Below are 19,781 nucleotides of genomic sequence, written 5' to 3'. Positions count from 1 at the left end.
CGGTGGGGAAGAACAGAAAACAGGGTTTTCGTGTACCCGCCAGTGCCTGGGGTTTGGGGAGACTCCAGGATTCGGCTAACAAGGTAAATCGAATCAAGGGCTGAGACTAGGCTGAAGGACCCACTCAGGCCTGGAACACAAGCCTGGTGGGGGAAGTGGTCTCATGTTTCCATCCGGAAATGCGTGACAGGCACGGCCTCCTCCGCTCCGGGGGCCCGAGGTGCCTTGGCCGGTCGGCCCTGCTCGAACAAGATGCCACAGACTGGCGGCGCAGAAACGGCAGATGTTCATTGCCTGCCTCTCTGCAGGCTGGGAGTCTGAGATCAGGGAGCCGCAGGGCCCAGGGAGGCTGTCTTCCCGGCCGCAGACTTCTCACTGTGACCTCACACAGTGGGTGGAAGGCTTTAGGAGGCTCTCTGGGGGCTTTTGTAAGAACACTAACCCTCCCTGCCTAGTTGCCTCCCAAAAGCCCCACGGCCTAACACCATCACCTCGGGGGGTTACGATGTCAACATATGAAGTCTGGGGCACACGAGCATTCAGACCATAACACAGGGCGACTGAAGTTGTGTATCAGTGTCTTTCTTCAGGCTTCGGTCCAAACGTGCCCGTCTTTTGCTCTTACTGTTACGGGTGTGTGTGCCCGAGGTGTCTAGACGCCCAGGGGGAGGAAGGCCTGAGTGCGGGATGGTCTGCGTTTTCCACTTTTCTGAGCAGTGCAGAGCGCGCTCCCCAGCAGCAGGGAAGAGCTCCTGCCCTCCATTCACTTCTTTACTGATTTCGGAGTGTTTACCAATCTGGCAGATGGAAAACAGGAACCTATGCGGCATGTTCTTGATTTGGGTGAGGCTGAAGGTGACCCCAGAAGCTCGTTAGCTCCACTGCAGACTGTTCTGGGCTGGCGCCCACTTTCACGCTAGGCTGCTGCTTGTCCACTGGTTGTTTTGGGGTTCGTTGTAAGTAATCCTTTCTTTGCTATAAGGGCTGTAAAGTGTTCTCATTAGCGGCTTTTTTTCCTGATTAGGTTCTTTTTTTTTTTTTTTTTTTTTTTAGACATAGAGCGCAAGTTGGGGGAGGAACAGAGGGAGAGGGACAAGCAGACTCCATGTTAAGCACAGAACCTGACGTGGGGCTTGATCCCGGGCCCTGAGATCACAACCTGAGCCAAAATCAGGAGTCAGACGCTCAACCAACTGAGCCACCCAGGTGCTCCCCTAAGTTCTGAATCTTAAGATCAATCTTTTCTTCATGGTTTCTGATTTTGTCTCACGAAGTTCTTCCCACAAATGTCCCAGATGATGTAAGTCGTAGGGTGTTCATCTATGTGGAATGGAGGCTTGTGTGGTGTGGGGCAGGGATCCCACTGCCTTTCTTCCCACCCGGGTACCGGATGCCCCGGCACGGTTGGTTGAAGCACATCCTTTCTGGCGCGTTACCGGCTTCCACATGCTGTAGGTGTGAATGGGCCCGTGGCTGCACGAAAGCCTCACTGCACTGCTCACTGCCCCCTTCCCGGGAGCACTGCCTCTGGCAGGCCAGGCCCTCCCCGATCTTCATAAGGGCTCGCCATCTGCAGGAGAAACAGGCCTGCTCTCCTGCAGCGCTGTGACATCACACCCACCCACCCGTCTGCCTCGTCCGTTCCGTCCCTGTGACTGTGGTTGCACGTTTGGCCTGCTGCCATTTTACACGCTTTCTGGGGCTGGTCTCACCCTGGCCACCACTCCCTGGTCAGTCCCTCTCTTATCCTTTGGAGGCTATGGCAAACCTCCTCCCCCTCTCCAAGCCCCAGTCCCACCCTGAGCATTTTCTCAGCTGATGACACACTCAGGCTAGCCAGCTGGGGATGCCTCCAAACTTGTCCCCCGCACAGACGCCCGCCTCCCTCCAGGTCTGCGCCAAATCCAGTCCCCTGGGACTTTGCTCTATCGTTGTCCCTTCTTCCCTGCATTTGTGTCTCCTCCCTTGCTTCCTTTTCTTTTGCATGTCCCAAAATTTCTTTCCTCTTTAACAACCCAAGAAAAATAAAAGACAAAACAAGTTCAAAATTCAAAGCAGAAACACGAATCCGTTCCTTAGTGTCTGTTAACCATGATAGGGGGTGGGGGGATTGCGAGGTGGTGCGCCCTCCCCACTCTGCCCCTGTGTGCTGTCATAATAACCGTCCTGCGGGCCTCTTCCCCGGCTCTCATTCTTCAGGCAGCTACTGGTTCTCTTTCTCAACTATAGACACAGTACCTTCCACTCCTGCTCATTTCTGATGTTGTCCACTGCTACTGAAAAAAGCCTTAACCCTGTTGTCACAGGATGGACCAGGCCCCCCACACCCACGTGCCCCACAGATAAAGGGCATTTCTAGATTTCTCCCAGCGCACAGTTACTTCACAGTCACGTGATTACACTCTTGTAAGTGAGGATCACTTTTCTAGGTTGCCCATAAATACTTGAGGTAAAAGAGAGCTGTCATCGCCCAGAAAGACGCTCTACATACGCCTGCACCAGGCCCACTGGTCTCCACACTCCTCTGGGAGTTGGGAGGGACGTCTGTTCTAAAGGATGTGGGGACATTCCATGATGCCATCTGTGGTCGGATGCTTGCACCTGTCCTCTCGTTGTCGTCCTAACCAGCCAGGACGGCGAGGTCTGACACGCACCTGCTGAGGGCCCAGTTCCCCCGACCAGCGGGTGTGGGCTCCTCCCACTGCACACAGCGTCCCCACTCACTGAGGACGAAGTACGAGACACACGGCAGTACTACAGCCTTTCTACAGGCATTGTGTAGAGAATGCTTACCGTTTGCACTTGTCATTCGAACGTCCCGTCCTCAAATGTTTTTATGTGTTCAAGTCAGACTCCGGTCTACGGAAGCAAGCTGCTTCTGACATCTTTTTGTTAGTTTTGACTTTATTTCACAGATTTTATATAGTTATACAACATAAAAGCATAAAATATTCAACTCTTTTATTTACATGGTGTAAAGTTTTTAATAACAAAGATTTCGTATCATGAAAGAGGATATTAACTAGAGCAGAAATACAGTCCATGATTGATTCAGAGATAGCATAAACTGTGTTCTATTTCGTGATTTTGCCCTCTACAAGAGAATCTCCAGCTCATCTAAATGCAGCGACTGCCCACTTCCATTCACTTTTCTGTGCTACACACTCTGTCCTGACTCATTCTACAGACTCGGGAGCAGCGGGGAAGAGCAGAGCTGGGGGTCCGCCCCACACCACATCCGCCCGGAAGCCGTGCTTGCCGGGGTCCTGCAATCATCTCAGGATCGATTATCTTCGATGACAATAGTTCTTCTAGGGTAGGGCTCAAGTTCAACAAATATATATCGAAATTCATACTCGCCATTTTCTGGGTTCTGAAAAACAAACATATTTCCAGGTGTAGCTTTTGTCCCGCTGCCCCAGAGCCCTCGGTCCACCCGGTCCCCACACGATGCCCCACCTCCTTCACTTCGAGATGCACAGTTCCTTGCTTTCCAGGCTCGGAGCCCTGGATATAGAACTTCACGCGCATGTGTTTCAGCCCATCCTTTACATATTCGATGAAACTGTCAAGAAAGCCAAAGAGCACAGCCTCATTTCCTGTCATTTAAAAATGACCCCGAGCTTCCAGAAGGCGGGTGAAGCGTGGTACCTGACGTGCTGCCTCCGCCCGCGGCGTGTCACCTCCCCGTAGCCCTTCACGGGCTCGCCGAAGACACTGATGACCTGCGGGACAGACGCAGCGTGGGACTTGGTAAGGCCTCTGCCTTTCAAGCTTCCCGGGGAAAGATTTTGACAAACCAAGTGATTTTTTAAGCAAACAAATCATTAAGCCTGGGACCCTTTCAAAATGACAACTCCAACGATGAAAAAACTGCTCCCCTAAAGACGGCTTTCCTGCAGACACCGAAGTCGGTGACTCCGTGCTGTGACCCACGGCTTCACGACAGGTGTTCCTACTTCCCTCACAAACACCCGGCACAACAAAGCGGGCAAACGTTAAACACACGCTGGAATGTTTTCAGTGAGATGTATCTCATGGGGTCTAATACTCAAAGCTACAAGGACAAGACAATTCTCGGAGCCGCTAAAGACGATGAAAGAAAACGAGCACAGGCTTCACCACTTCACTGTAAAGAAACTACGCTAGTACCTGTGTTTGCCAACTGAACACAACCCAAGGCTTCTTGCTTTCAGGAAATGGTGGCTGCGCCCTCGCTTCATGCCCTTGACTTCTGAGAGCTTTCGAAGGAGCGCGCCCCTTTCAGATGCCGGGGGAAGCCTGCAATAATCACCTCAGATCCAGAGGTATGGAACCATGATTCCTAACAGGAAAACTCACGACAGGGAAACGGAGTTCTTCTTGAGTTTGAAATGCAAATACTTTGGAGCCTTTCCAAAAAAAACCTGTAACTGGAACCTTCCTTGTTTCCTGCTCATTTCCCACTTACTCAGAGATGTGTCTCCCTGCTTCCTCCTCCATGGGTCTCACGGACGGCCCAGAGTCCCACGATAAGAAATCAACAGAGTTAAAGCACAAGGTGCCGCAGACCGTTAGCCTGCGGACAGGACTGGAGACTCGGGAGGACCAAGCGGAGATGGGGCCCCAGGGAACCCAGTCAGGGCACCTGCTCTGAGGACACCTGTGGCTTCACACCTCTCCCCTCACAGGGTGCTGTGTGTTTCTCACGCACCTGGGTCTGTGTGAGAAGCCGCCCTGATAGTTCTGGTGCTATCTGCTGTTTTCCTTCCAGGCATGAGGATTAAGATTTCAATGAGCACTATTTCCCCATGCTGAAGCCCTCCACCCAGGGCGTAGGAAGTCTGGCGCTACAGTGGCTGTGCTGGCTTTCTATGACCGGAAAGCCTTCCTTCTGGCAGGACCCCTAAGAGATGTGAGCAGCTGTTCCACATGGCAGCCTCCTCCCGGGGAATGCTCTGGGCAGGCTGTGCTTAAGAGCATAAGCTTTGGAGTCACACAAACTTGGGCTCAGGTCCTGGCTGTCCCACTTACAGCTCAGCAATTGTGGTTGAGGTCCCCCATCTCTGAAGTGTCAGTGTCTCCTTCTGTGAACGGGAGAGTCATAGCATTGAACACAAATGGCTTCTGTGAGAGCCAAGAATGACGAGGCACTGAGTGTAGCGCCTGGTCACAATGTGCCTTTAGTGAGTGTCACTGACTACTATCATGATCGCGAGGTCATGAATCAGGTGTTTCACAGGGCTAGGAACTTACTGCAGGAGTTTAACACTCTGGCAAGGTCTAGGCATTTACTATCTATGACAATAAGTGACTCTCTTGCATAATTAGGATGAAAACACCGCTACAAAGACCTTGGATGGTCCTAAAGCATTTCAAGTACAGAACCGAGAGCTAAGAACAATCACAATCCAACCGTTATGACTTTATCACAGAAGCATCACCAGCCTCATGACCAGTATGTATGTTCTGCCCCCACCTCCACCCTGGCTGGCATTTTCCCCCAATATTCAGTGTGTGTGACTCCATCTGGAGGACTAACCTCGGGGTGTGTTCTGCATTTTTCTAAGGCTTTCCCATAGATCTTATTAGGACTCGATGAAGAAAAAAGTTCTTTGAAAATTGTGTAAAACAAGCCACCTGCAAATTACAGAAAAAGAAGATCAAGCAAAGCAAGAGCAAGACAAATGTTAAGTTAAAAAAGACTTCCGGGGTAGCTATTATACTTGCTGTGATCAACCTGTGATGGTGATTCCAAAAAGCACCACTATCAAATAGGTAACATCTCTTCCAGCTTCTTTCACTGTAGAGAGAAAGCATGGCTGAGTCAGACGTGTGCCCGACAGGCGGGAACGCTCACGGCTTCAGCACTTCTAGCGGGGGGACACGTGGACTCGAGACCCCACGCGGGGGTCTTCGTGTGTTCCGGGGCGGCTGATCTCAAGCCTCTCTGTGAATCAGAACCACCCGAAGAAAGTTTTCAAAAGAACCTCAGAACTCTTGTCCAGGGATATTTGTATTTAGTATTATATTTTAATACCTCTTTACTTTCTAAGACAAAGAAACACTTGAACGAGCGATCCAGGCCCTTGGCGTGAAAACACAATACAGACTGAGCAGCACCGGACACATTCTGCTGCTCACAGATGAAATGTTTGCTTTGTCAACTTCCGTCCAAGGGATCGAAACAGGCCTCGACTCTGACACTTTCCCACCCTGCCGCCCCCACTGGCTGTGCACACAGTACAAACAGAATGGAACTTGGAACAGGAATTTGCTTGGCCAGACAGACTTGTGAAGCGAATGAACTTAGAAAATGAAGAACCTGCCCAGATCTGGCTTCTTAACTGAGAAGGAGCTGCAGTGCTTTGTAGGAACGTGACACGGACAACAGTGTATGTGTACGGCCTCGATTAGGGTTTGTTAGGTCTCCCACATGTTATCACCTCATTTTAAGGGACCTGGACCTTCTGGATTTTGGCTGTCCTGTACACACCACACATGGCTATTTGAGTTTACGTTTACAATTAAGTTAACTTTAAATTAAATAAGCTGTTCCTCAGTCACACTAGCAACACTTCAAGTGCTGAACAGCCACATGTGGCTAGTGGCTACCATACTGAGACCGCATACAGATAGAACATTTCCATCACTGCATCGTTTTATTTGGACAATGCTGTTGTGGACATTCTGCAAAACATCACATTTGTCCATTCTATTTAGGCCATCATATTAGTCGGCGGCAAAAGTAACAAGGGGCATGTGTGTTGGATAGCTTGGTAAACACATGTACTCCAAGTGTGGGGGATGAGCCCAGAAAACAGATCCAGGGCTCATCGAACACATACGCAAAACTTGTAGGGGTACAGTGCATGGGGCATGCCAAGACACCCATCCCTAATAAAAGAACTCCTGCATCCCGTACATCCTACCACGATGTGTGATAGGTCCCTCTGGACTCTGTCGCCTTTGAATGGGGTCCAGATGAGGACAAGACTCTGCAGCAGGACCCACGTGCAGTATAAGCAGCACTGCTGCTGGAGCCTGAAGACCTGACAGACGCTGTTTGACAGTCTGTGCCTTTGTCCTCTGCATACAGGCTGTTCATTCGAGCTTAACTTTGAATCATCCCTCACCCCCCTGTTCAGGCTATTTTTTACATTTTTTACGTATTCAGCAGATTACAAAACAATTGATAGGGTACAGTTTTTTGTTAATGTTGTCAAAAACTGTATGTACGAAATGACATAGAGTAAAATATTAACAATAGTCATCTTTGCATGGTATAATCATGGATGTCTCAACCATTTGTTTCCTTTTACTTATTTTTTCTACAGGTTACTTGTGAAATGAAGAAATAAACAATAAACACTAAATTCGTTAGCTCATCTATGAAAACTTCTCTGACTTTCCCTGACAGAATTACATTTTGCCTTTCCTATTATCTATGTTCTTTCTATTGCTGCCCGTGTCCCCCGGAGGTAGACGATGCTTTGAACATCTTTAATTCTGTAGCATGAAGAATCTATCTCAACATCTGGGCACAGTAGTCATTCAAAAGCAGTGCTGAGTTGACCTACACGAACTACTCCCTACGGACTATGCCTCAATAATACCTATTTATTCCATCCAATTACTCTGTATCTATTTTACACTCCCTGGTACTCTCTCTGCAGCACAATTACTGTGTTTTCACTGTTTCAGACTCTGTATCTACTTCCTTCCTCACTAAATGCTAACCTATTTGTGTGCAGAAGTCCCTGGCACACCCATTAGCATCTGTTCAAGTGTTAAGCATAGAGAAAATGGAAGCTCAAGAATACTCATGAATGGTTGTTCTAAAGAGCACTGACCTGGCTATCAGGAAATTAAGATTAGGAAAATGTGGTTTTAATTTTCAGTTGTGTGAAACTGGGTAAGTGTGCCTCATACATATGAGTTTTAATGTCTGACGGAGTGAATAGTTAATTCAACTGAGATGAAATGACATCTCTGAAATCTAACTTATTATAAACTTCTAAACAATGGTTAAGTTTTATACAGTTCCACACTTAAACTAAAAAAAGTTGAGAAAAATTTTCTAGACATTAATTCAACAAAGTTATGTAAAAATCAACTTTGAAATCTGAGCTCAAGTCTGTGAAGAAAATTGTAGGTCTATATTCTCAAATTCTGAACTGTGTTGAAGGGTCCTACCTTTTAATTTATGTGAACTGTTTTTCTGTCTTTAGCACTGAACCTGTGTGAAAGGACAGTGGTAGCTCTCGTCACGTTTGTTCAAAGATTGATCACTCCCATTACCTTTCTGTGACGTTGAGACGACGGTTTCCCCTCTCTGACCGTGCACAGTCACTTGTTTGCTGCTGTCGCTCCCTGCCCTCTGGGCGCTCTGCCCCTGCGTCCAGATGGTTTTCTGGGTGACTCCAAGGATACACTTGGGTGGCACCGCTTTCTTTCGCTCTTGCAGACCCCAGCTCAAGCTGGGCGCAGTCTTCAAGCAAGCTTTGTTAAGCACTAAGTGTGGCGGGAACAGCCGCTTCCCCGACGACCTGCGCAGCTTCTCCGCACACTGTGCAGCTCGTAAAAAAGTACAAATCATGATCACGGAAAACTGCTCCGCTTTGGAAAGGTGCCAATTTGGAACAGCAAAGCTTCACTACGCAATACACACGCGCAGCCGGAGTGTACTCAGTGCTACACATTCACACGGGTGATTCTGCACGGCGTGTTCGGCAAAAACGTTAGCTCCCGAAAGCAGCTGTGTCCACCTCTTCCCTTCCGTGCTCTTTTCACTCAAATTAAAGTGCTTTAATTACCGTCCGTACTGACATTCACACACTACCCGCCATGCCTCTGCAAAGTAACCTGGGAAACCTTGAGGAGTCTTGGGAATAGTAGTTTGAGGCCCTCACTCCTCCCAGAGTTACCGCAGCGGGAAAGGCATAAGGACTACATCTCCCACAGTGCAAGGCGGCCAGAGGGCACGTGGCCCTTCCGCTTCCTTCTAGGCTCCCTACGCATGCGCTGCACGTATTTGGCGCCGCACTGGTGGGGTAGGAGTGATCGCGCAACAGGCAGAAATCGAATTAGCGATTACAAACTGGGTGTTCTTGTAAGCCTTAGAGGACCGTAAGCTGGGAAATTCTCAGTCTTATTGTAGCTTTGCCGTTCCTTACGGGCAAATGATGTAGCCTTTGCGTTTCAGTTTCTCCCCAAGGAAACCGGACAGGAAACAGTACAGACTTCCCCAGAGCCAACAGGTGGGGAGGGACGAGGCCGGCGCAGTGCCCAAGGCCAGTAGCCGAAATTCAGCGGTCAGCTTGCTACGCGGCGTCCTCGGCATCAGGCCGTGGGGCGTGGGAAGAAGCAGGGCCCCAGAAATTTCTAGAACCGCTCCTGGGGCCGGCGGAAAGGCGGTGTCGCCCTTCGCCCCGCCCCTACGCACACGCGCCGGAGAGCGAGTCAGCGTCGAGTGGGCGTGGCGCGGGCCGTGCGCTCCTCCCCCGGGCCGCCGCTCCGCCTCAGGCGCTCCCTCCGGGTGTCCATGGCGACGGGACGCGGCAGGCTCCTGCAGCAGCACTGGCTCGGGCTCCAGGCGCTGCGTAGGCCGCCCGGCGGCGTGGGCGCGGCCCCGGGGACTGCTTGGCCGGCCGAGTTCAGGTGACTGTCTGGGGGCCGCGGTCGGGTCAGTACCCCGCCACCCTTCTCCCTCTAGTTTCATTCGTCGGCATGGCGCGGCGCTCGCGGCTCTTAGTGTGGGAGAGGTCTGAAGAACCACGGGAGGAAATTTCCTCAACTGGAAACGTGCGGTTACCTCAAGTCCTGATACAAGTAGAGTAGCTTCCACGGGGAACAGCCTTCCTCCTTCCCTTCATTCAGTTCTAGACGGTGGGGGGAACTGGGAATCCTGGAGCAGCGCCTCGCCGCCTTCCGCCGCCGCGGATGCGCTCCACCTGCGAAGGCACGTGCTCGTCACTGTTATGCACTTGCAGGTGGTGGAGAGGGCACCTGTTCAGAGCGAGTCCCCCAAGCTGCTTGCTTCTTCTGGGGCCGGAAATCCCCTTTTGTCCTCTTTATGAGTTTGTAAGTTAGGGAAGTAGAATCTACTCGTCAAAACGTTACCCATATTCTTTCCCGCCCATGGTTTCCCGCCCAATGGACACAACCCCTAAGCAGATAGTTGAGGTGGGTGGGATGGTCTGGAAGCGTGTTTTCCTGGGGCAGTTTCTGCACTTATAACTTCGAGGCCTCCTCTGCGTTCCTCCCCTCCCCTCCCCTGCCCTGCCCTGGCCTGGCCTCTCTCAGAGAGAGAGAGGTGGAGAGGGAGAGAGAATCTTAAGCAGGGTTTGCGCCCAGGGCAGAGTCCCACCAGTCCCACCACGGAGCTCAAGCTCACAATCCTGAAGTTATGACTCAAGCCGAAACCAAGAGTTGGCTGCTTAGCAGCTGAACCACCCAGGCGCTCGGTGGGTCTGTGTTTCTAAGCAAACTCTGAAGGGATGCCTAATGATAGCCACCCATTGACGTTCAGCCCCTAATCCCCTTCTGCCTGTCTTCCTGACAAAGTGCTGGGCTTGTGTTCTCGTCCTGGTATCTAGAGCCCTGTCCCTACATTTCTCTTGGGCACCTTGGTTCTGAAGGGTGGTCCTCTTCTACAGGGAGAGAAGGCAGCTTTGAGGAGATGCGGAAAGGGCGGGAGGCAGGAGGCTGCCATCCCAAAAGATCTTTAGCTTGACTCTAAGGGTAATGGTTCATTTCACAGTGAATGATCCAGTCTGTTAGAGGTATCAGTGTGCTGTCATGGTACCTTATTAGATGCTTCTCATTTTATGGTGAGTGGTTCCTAGCTTTACACCCATCATCTCAATTGGTTTGCCAGGTGCAAGGACAGTACAAAGAACAATTTGCATTCTTGAGGATTCTTTTTGCTGCAAGTCCTCATGATTTGTAAGATACAAAAAACTCATGCTTATTATGCCTTCTAATAAACCAAACGTCTATGTTTACATATAAAAAATGATTCTGTTATTTAGCAGTTCAATACCTTAAATTACTTTTTGTTTTTCCAAATCTCCAGGATGTTGTCCCACGTTCGTCCTAGGGTCCGTTATCCTCTTACCCTGGTTTCAGAAGTGGTGCTCTGCACCTTAGTATTACGGTCATAGTTGGTTCTTGAGAATAGCTGCAATGCTAGACATACCACAAGCCTTGTGACAACCAAAACGGTGACAGTGCCTTCAAAACTTCTGTAGGAGAGCAACAGTGGCATTTAAATTGGAGCCTCGAATTTTAAATCAATTTGCCATGATTACTAAAATTAGTCTTTATATCTAGAGCTCTGCAAGTGGGGAGCAGAATGATTTTTATGTGATGAATCTTCTATTATTTTATAAGTTGAGTGAACTTCCTGGTGATGACGTAATTAGAGTGCCTGGCATGGGAGCCTGCATGTCAGCCTGTGATTTGGTGGCGAGGTCTGCATTCTTTATGGGAAAGAAAAATCAGCTTCCAAGAATGATTGCAGATGGTCTAAGTAGGTGGTGATTTTTATTGTCTCACTGCAGAAAAATTAGATTTTAATAAGGAATCAGTAGCTCCCTTTTTAACGAAAAAATGTGAACATGTGTAAATGTCATAAACTGTGAGAAAAATAGCAGAAGGCTATCAGGTTGGCTTAATTTCTACTTGATCTAATTTCTTTGGTTTATCAAATATCAAAAATCAGGCTCAGAATATAATTTTTTTCTTTTTTTAAGGTTAATTTTTTAAATATTGAATTTATTCAAAGCTATTAGGTGAAATCTATTACTTAAAAACAGTGTTTTTAAGCTAAATGTCATCTTACTAATTATGTCAGCTAAGAATGCACTTAATTTTGTCGACACACAAATCTACATGAGGACATGCATGGAACTTACTGATTTGTTAACTGTGTGGCCATTGAAAATGTGCAGTTGGTTTATTTTATGGAGAAATGGAGATGTACTTTCAATAATACCAAAAATCATACTGATAAGATATAGAATATAATACGGTTGGAAGAGCTCTGGAAGGACAGTCAGGAGATGAGAGTCTCTGAAGTTCTTGGTCTCTAGCTTGGGACCTTAAATGAGTCACTATTAGACTCATTGAAACTATAGCCTTCTGATTTGTGAAATAGGGACTCATGAGATCTATTTTAATTATGGAAAAGTAAAAACAGCAACAGGTAGGCTGCACTGCTCAAACAGATAGGTGCCAGTGGGAAGGGAATGCATGGAACATCCTCCTGACATGTAAAATTAATGCAGTGGCTTTGGGGGAAAATGTTAAGTAATTTAACTGGTAAGTAATATAATACATTTGTATTGTAAGACAACCACAGATAAGTTATCCAGTAGAATGCAACATTTGCATTACTTTTTAAGACAAGTAAGAGACTTCAAAGACCTTTTGGACTTTCTGCCAGCTGTGCCCCCAGATTTCAGGGCAGCTGGTACTCCAGAATGGTGTGAATGCCTTTGGAACCACTGCTCCTGCCTGAAGGATTGTGCTATCAAACTGTGAGTCCAAACCTTCTCATATATGGGATTCTCAGTTTTGAAATTAAAACAACAAAAATCCCACTGTTTATTGCATATTCAACATATTAAGAAATAATAGAAAGTGCATGGAGTTCTGTCCCTTCAATTCTCCAGCCCCCATTTAAAAAGAACCACCACCCAAAAAACTTTGTAACCTTGTAATTCTGTGAATCAGACGTATTACTGGTTAATACCTTGTCTTTCCTTCCAGACCTTTTTCCTTTGTGTTTACTTTTTCTCTTAAGAGATAAATTCAAAAATACGATTATGTAGTATATCCTGATACAGCCTGCTGTTTTCAACTGATGCGTTAATAATGTAGCAGGTATTTATTGACTGTATGCCAGGCATGTGGGTGAAGAATGAGGAGTGCAAAAGACCTGCGGATGTGGAGCTTACAATTCCAGTGATGTGAGCAAAGTAGATAAGTAAGATGTGTAGTGATGGATGGTGATACGTGCTAAGGAAAAAATAGGAGGGGGCCTGAAGTGCGTGTGTGCACATGCGGTGTGTGTGTGTGTGTGTGTGTGTGTAGTTGGATTAGAGTTTGAGAGAGAACGGCCAAAGGAGTTGTCAGTGAGATGGTGATACTTGCATGAATACCTGAATGAGGTGAGGGACCAAGCCATGCAGACATCTGGAAGACATCATGAGCTTGTTTCTATCTCAGACACTTTTTACCTGTGTTGAAACTGTCCCTTTAATTGGCTGAATATTGTTCACTATTTGGAGCCAGGCTGTCGAACCAATCCCTGTAGTGGCTCTGGAAGATCGTCAGTGCAGACAACTCTGAGGTAGATTTTCTTGAGTCACATTTTTGGGCTCATTTTCTTGCTTTGGGATACATTTTGTCTAAGTGAAATTCCTGGCTTAAAAAAATACATGTGCCTTTTAAGGCTCTTGGTAAACACTACCAGATTTGGCTTTCCATACTGTTTATACCAGTTTATGCTCCCAGCAGTGAATGAGATGTTCTTTATTTGGTCTTTGCCAGTTTGCTAGATTGAAATGGATCAATACAGCATATTAATTTACTTTTCTTCGATTCCCTTGGAAAGGACTTAGGGTGTAATAGATTTTTTTTGATACTTTTTGATTGCAGAAATATGTTTGGCAAAAAGATATTATCAATTTATTAATCCTTTTTTTTTAAAAAAAAGATTGTATTTATTTGTCAGAGAGAGAGCATGTGCGCGCAAGCAGGGGGAGTAGCAGGCAGAAGGAGAAGCAGGCTCCCTGTTGAGCAGGGAGGCTGATGCCGGGCTCATTCCAGGACCCTGAGATCATGACCTGAGCCAAAGGCAGATGCTTAACCAACTGAGCCACCCAGGTGTCCCAATTTACTAATGCTTTTAAACAAATTGGTATTTGAGGACCCCAGCAGTATTCATTTAAGTTAAGGAAGCTTTCCTCAGTCTTCACATGCAATGTCTATATACGGACCCCCAGACTTCTTGGCATGACCATTCATGCTGGCAGGGTCTAAGTGTCCCTGGCTGGGAAATCCGGGCAGATAGTATTATTTGAAGGGGTGGTAATAGAAATGCCTTTTACTTAAAGCTTATGTGTTAGAAACCTGTCAACTAAAGATATTTGATCTTTGAATATGCGATACAGATTGGTACAGAATTTGCAAGAAGTTAACCACTTAAAAGGAGGAGTGCTTTTAAATCATTTAAAAATGTATATGTTTAAAATTTGTGTATTGTGTTGAATGATGCCGCCCAAATTCACGTTCACCCAGAACCCTAGGATGTGATTTTATTTGGAAATAGGGTCTTCGCAGATGTCGTTAGTTATGATGAGGCCACACTGGGTTCGGATGGATCCTTAATCAGATGTGACTGGCGTCCTTATAAGAAGAGATGGAGACACACACAGGGAAGATGGTTGGGTAAAGAGCGGGCAGAGGTTGGAGTTGGTCACCTTAGTCGCCACAAGCTAAGGAACACCAAGGATGGTCAGCAACCACCAGAAGCTGGAAGGGGCAAGGGAGGATTCTTCCCTAGAGACTGTGCAGGGAGCATGGCCCTCCCAACACCTTGACTTTGGACTTCTGACCTCTAGGACTGAGACAATAAATTTCTGTTGTTTTAAGCCACTAGTTTGAGTCAGGTTGTTAAGGCAGCCCTAGGACACTAATACAATTAGGAAATTGTGTTTCACTTCTTATTACTGTGTTAGAGCCAGGTCAGTGGAGTTGAAGCTTTTCTGTTGTGGAAATCTTTGCTTAAATAATACTTTGAACAGAAATTCAAAGATCTGTTGCATAGGTAGAATTCTCTGAATAAAGGGGGAGGCACTGCAGAGCTTTCCAAATGAGGGCCTCTTCTGCCCACTCTCCCTCCCTTCCTGTCCTGCAGAGCACAGATTGGGTACCCCTGGTTCTGCCTGACTTCTTTGCATTCCCAAGAACTCACTGGCACATTGAATGTCATTTGCTGGAGCTGGCATGCAGAGGCCTGGGTAGCCAGTGTTTCTTACGCGGTGGATTTGTTACTTCCCAGGATCTGGAAAGGTTTCCTGCGTCCGCCTCTCCCAGGTTGAGGTGTCCTCATGCAGCTGCTAGCTAATGTTTGTGGTGGGCTTGCCATGACCAGCCGTTATGCTGCTTTTGAAGAGAAAAAGCTATAAAAGGAGCACAGACTATTCTCTGGCTGCTCAGAAGCACATGGGGCATCACCAGGCAGTTTGAGTGTTTGCGGATGTGCACGTCGTGGGCCCATTTCCACAGCGGGTTTCGGGCTGTGCGGGGTTGTGGACCACACGTTCCCTGGGTCCCCTGGGGCGGGCGTGCTGGGGATCGAGCACCATCCACTGTTCAGATCCATCCCTGGGGATGGATCTTTTGTTCTTCCACTTCCAGAGAGACTCTTGCCCTTCCTTCCAACTTCTCGTGACCCTCAGTTTGCCCCCAATTGTTGCCCATATCCTTTTTGATTGTTAGTCCAAATATATCCAGGCAATCGGTTTGGTAGGAAAAATGGGGGGTGCTAAACTCTTGGTGAACAACTACACACTCAGCAGTGGCATATTGGTGAACGCAGCACGTGGAAGTTCTACTCTAGATTTTAGTCCCACGCTGGGTGGGAGGCGGGTCAGTAACTGATGTGTGTGGTAGAGAAGCAGCTTCCAAACCTGTCCAAGAGAACCAGCACATCCTCCAGTAGCCCTGTCTGGGGGCTGCTGCCTAGAAACGGAAGGCTGTGGGCCCCGTGGCTTCCTGGGTTTCTGGGTAGGTTTCAGTCCCTACCAAGCTGCCGTGGAGCAGTGGTGGTTTTGAGGGCTGATTTTAGTAAAAATTTATTTTAGGAACTTCTGAAAAGAGCTAACTGCATAAAATATTAAACCTTATTTCATTAACTTAAAAGCCGTCGATTGTAAGATTTACTATTTTTTGTACCACTAAAATAATAATAGATGGCCAGTTAAAATATATTCCATTGAACGTAAGATACTTAAAATGTGAAAAAAATTGGAGGATTGGTGTTTCTGTGGTTGTGATGGCCAGAGCTAGCGTTGGAGCCAGTTATCATCCCTCAAAGACCAGCAAGGTTGTAGATGATGTGGGCAGTTCTGGTTCACAAATCTCAAGTTTTTCGTACTTGATTGATGCTGTTTTTTTGTTAGGTTTCTGCTATTGTATGGTTGAAGCTGGCCAGTTGATAACATTTTATTTTTATCCTTTTATTCCGTTAAATAAGTTTTATAGCACCTCTTTGATATGCTGACAGCCTATAAAAGCGAATATTCAGTCTTCTGGTTTACTACACTTGAGCTTAGCTAAAAGGCCAGAAGTGATTAATCTTATGTTTAAAGCACATCAGAATAAGTCCAGTTTTCAGGTTTACTTACTCAGGACACATGGAATGTTTCACAGTCCCTTGCCTGTCCCTCCCCACTTCCTTCTTTCTTTCTTTCCTTCCTTCTTTCTCCCTTCTTTCCCCCTTCCCTCCCTCCCTCACTCCCTCCCTTCTCCTTCATTTCTTCCACTTCCCCTTTCCTGAGATGAAATTTCACGATGAGTCATTCTTGGAGTTTATGAACCCTTTACGGTTTTGTAGAGGGGCCTGGACAGGTCACTTGTCATTATAACTTGACTTTTCCATCTTATTTTCAGAAAGGGGCTGGGTGCCTGGTGTGCTGGAAACACTGCCCTGAGACAGTGTGCTGGGCGGGGAAAGTGCTGTGAGCTGCCCTCCACTAGGAGTCCTGTGTCTCTGGAGAGGTGAGTCGCAGTAGTTGGTGCTCTTCTGGGGGGCTCTGGGGTGGAGTTCTTAGAGAAAGTTCCAATGCTGTACATACCAAGCTGCTGTTCTGAGCTGAGAATAGAATTGCGTGGGAAGAAAGTACAACACGGAGAGTTTGCTGTGAGTCATCAGCCTGTCAGCACTGTCATTATTAGACTAGGTTTATGAAGCGAACTTCTGAAAGTGACAAGTAAATTTTCCTTTTTAAAAAATGTGCTTCAAAACTATTCACGTTCTAGTTGATAAAGACCCTTGAAACAGTGGAAAGGAGATTGAAGTGTATTCTTCTAAAAGCTCCAGAGGTCTCTGGGTCTCATAGCTTCCAGTGCTTTGGGAGCCCATTTTGCCCTGGCAAGGTTCTGCAGAATCTTTTTTTTTGAACTAATTACTTGAAATTGATGCTTCAATGCCTGTGGGTTTGTGCTGTACTGACGCTTCTGGGGCCCCAACTCTCTGCTAAGCATTGTATGGTGCCCGCAGACATTTACAGCGGGGGAAGTAGGGCACACATAGTCTGAGTATCACAAAATCCAGATTCAAACCTAAGTTACCTGGTTTCAAGTTTCGGGCTTTTGATACTATAACTCTGCTAACAGAGTACATACTTTCAGTGTGTTTTTAAAAAGAAATGAAAACTAAAAAAGAAAGAATTAAGGACAGCAATTTAAGCTTTAAACCCTATACTCTGAGAACTCGAGCTGTCATACAATAATCTGATACGGGAAATAGAACGAATACTCATTCGATTCATACATCCATCAAATATTCGAGGACCTTCTCTGTACCAGACACTGTGCTCTGACACTTTGAGCTTCTTGGACTGTCCTGCCTCTCGTCCTTGCCCATCCTCCCCCACTCCATCCACTGCAGTATGAAATAATTAGAATCCCACACAGAGTGACCCAATATGGGTGTGGATAGTGATTGTACTGGCCTTGAGGAAACCTCATGAACAATTATTAAGAATGTCTTTGATCTCTGCTGTTCTAGCTATAAAGTGGGAGTTTTCTGCTTTTGCTAGAAGTACAGGGAGAGCACCCCCCTTCATTATGTTAGTCTGCTGGGTAGGAGGGTGAACCTGTCTAATGGCCTTTGAATAGGATTTTAGTCCAATTAATTAATTCTTCCTGGATAAGATTTGCCAGATACCTTTCTGAAATGTTTTCTTTAAGCCCAGCTCTACATTTTTTTGGATTATAATGATTTAAAAAATAACAACTGAATTTTTGTGAAACAGTTGAGTCAAAATATGAAGACTGTGTGCAACGGGTAATCCAAATGCTCACAAAATGTGTTTTCTTGCAACTTTGCCATCTACATTAGCAACTTTTGTCACTAAAAGTGTCTAATTTATTGACTCTGAGTGTAAGGAATTTCATTTGGCAGGAGGAATTTAATCCCTAAGCAAAACCGTTTGTTTAACAATCAGGGAGTCCCTGGCTAAATCTCTCCAAAGCTGGGGCGCCTGGGTGGCTCAGCCATTAAGGATCTGCCTTTGGCTCAGGTCATGATTCCAGGGTCCTGGGATCAAGCCCACATGGAGCTCCCTGGGGCTCCCTGAGGCTCCCTGCTTGGTGGGGAGCCTGCTTCTCCCTCTCACACTCCCCTTGCTTGTGTTCCCTCTCTCTCTGTAAAATAAAGTCTTAAAATAAAAATATCTCAAAGTTTTTGAGTAGGGGTAGCTCTGACTAGTGACAGGGATCAGGCATGTCTTGCATTCATCATCTTTTCTCTGAGGAGACACTTCATTCTTTCTCAGTATTATCAGAATCTTAGGACTGATTATTTCCCTATGAAACATTTGATAACCTGATTTTCATCATAATTTAAAAATTTAACATAGTTGAGATCACAAATGGAGAGTAGGGACAAGCTATTTTAAATTGGCCAAAGGACTTTTACTGTCTCAGTTCTCTATCCCCAGCCCCCCCCCCCAAGTCTTCTCTGGCTTGCTTTCTTCCAGCCTCAGGTTCAAACGTGCCCATCCCTGACTTCCTAACATTGGGGAGGCTTTCTGGACACATTCACATTCTGATAGTTGTTTTGTAAAAGTGTAAGGTCGTAGAAATACATGGGGTGTTGAGAATACAGCTCAATGTCATTATTTAGGCAATAAATGAGAAAGGAAAAGAGAGTTCAGACAATCTTAGAGGGCTTGGTGTCTCCTTAAAGTCCCAGAGGAAGGTTTCAAATGTGAGGACGTGCAGGAAGAGGGTGTGTGAGGGTGGTATGGGTTAGGTGGAAAATAAGTGGATATTTCCTATCCCAGTTCCTTTTTTTTGAGGAGGAGGAAGATTCTGTGTTATTTTTTAATTAAGAGCTAAGAATGCATTCTTTTTTCTTACTTTCTTTATCTCACCGAAGAATGATGCATACTTTCATGAGGGAGGTAGGGAAATCCTGCCTGTGGATTCACAGTATGTGAATATGGGTAACGTGCCAAGGAGGTTAGCTTCCCATGCCCTTGGGTCTCTGGATTCCTTTAGGTCATGAGGCTTGTGATAGCAGGGTGTTTCAGTTGAGAAACCACTGGACGATAACAGCTCAGTTTGCCTCTTGGACAGGAGGGGTGCTGGTCACCTTCGGTTTGGAGGTGAACAGCCATTGTTTTCTGGGTAACTTTTAGCTCAAATACTTGCCCGCTTCTCTGATTTCTTCCCCTCTCTCAGTATACCTTCAGAAATCTTGCTGAAGATCTTTTCCTACTTGGACGCCGTGACCCTGCTGTGTACTGGATGTGTGAATAGGCACTTTTATCATCTGGCCAATGACAAGTAAGGAGAAAACCAAGTCTCTCTGTCGTCTTTTCATGGTGTTTTGGTGGCAGTCATGAAAACTCGTAAGACCATTTTAACCATTTTTTTAAATTTAGAAGAATTAATTTTGAAAGTGTTTTTGGACACAGAAGTAATATGTCTAATGGTCAAATGATATTTTCAGTGATTTGTATTTATATGCTTAAAGAGAAGGAATCTCTTTGCATGAACTG

General features: G+C 46.6%; 2 protein-coding genes across 3 annotated transcripts in view; one reads left to right on the top strand and one right to left on the bottom strand.

Annotated features, from left to right (window-relative positions):
• Window positions 1-2,867: 2,867 nt before the first annotated feature.
• On the bottom strand, window positions 2,868-9,354 carry TIMM21 (translocase of inner mitochondrial membrane 21). The gene is made up of 6 exons (XM_002921220.4): window positions 8,281-9,354; window positions 5,720-5,782; window positions 5,522-5,619; window positions 3,652-3,725; window positions 3,460-3,565; window positions 2,868-3,373 (listed from the first exon to the last, which is right to left on the bottom strand). Exons 1-6 carry the CDS (start codon window positions 8,576-8,578, stop codon window positions 3,278-3,280), a joined length of 735 nt encoding a protein of 244 aa, XP_002921266.1. The 5' UTR covers window positions 8,579-9,354; the 3' UTR covers window positions 2,868-3,277.
• Window positions 9,355-9,388: 34 nt separating this feature from the next.
• Window positions 9,389-19,781, top strand: part of FBXO15 (F-box protein 15) — a 51,653-nt gene continuing 41,260 nt past the window's right edge. For both annotated transcript variants that reach the window (XM_034642434.1, XM_019801800.2), the window contains exons 1-3: window positions 9,389-9,639; window positions 16,663-16,770; window positions 19,462-19,566. In XM_034642434.1, the coding sequence (XP_034498325.1) occupies window positions 9,524-9,639; window positions 16,663-16,770; window positions 19,462-19,566 (329 nt within the window). In that variant the 5' untranslated portion in view covers window positions 9,389-9,523. The remainder of the gene's footprint in view (window positions 9,640-16,662; window positions 16,771-19,461; window positions 19,567-19,781) is intronic.

Source organism: Ailuropoda melanoleuca, chromosome 14 (assembly GCF_002007445.2).
Source record: "Ailuropoda melanoleuca isolate Jingjing chromosome 14, ASM200744v2, whole genome shotgun sequence".
Lineage (NCBI taxonomy): Eukaryota > Metazoa > Chordata > Mammalia > Carnivora > Ursidae > Ailuropoda > Ailuropoda melanoleuca.
This window is presented reverse-complemented; position numbering and strand designations above follow the sequence as displayed.

Coding starts and splice junctions, on each gene's coding strand:
- TIMM21 (XM_002921220.4), bottom strand. CDS start 8,578: ATGATTTGTACTTTTTTACGAGCTGCACAGTGTGCGGAGAAGCTGCGC. Junction 3,726..5,521: donor AATGCAGAACACACCCCGAG/GTTAGTCCTCCA, acceptor TCTGTCCCGCAG/GTCATCAGTGTCTTCGGCGA. Junction 3,374..3,459: donor TGCATCTCGAAGTGAAGGAG/GTGGGGCATCGT, acceptor TTTGTTTTTCAG/AACCCAGAAAATGGCGAGTA.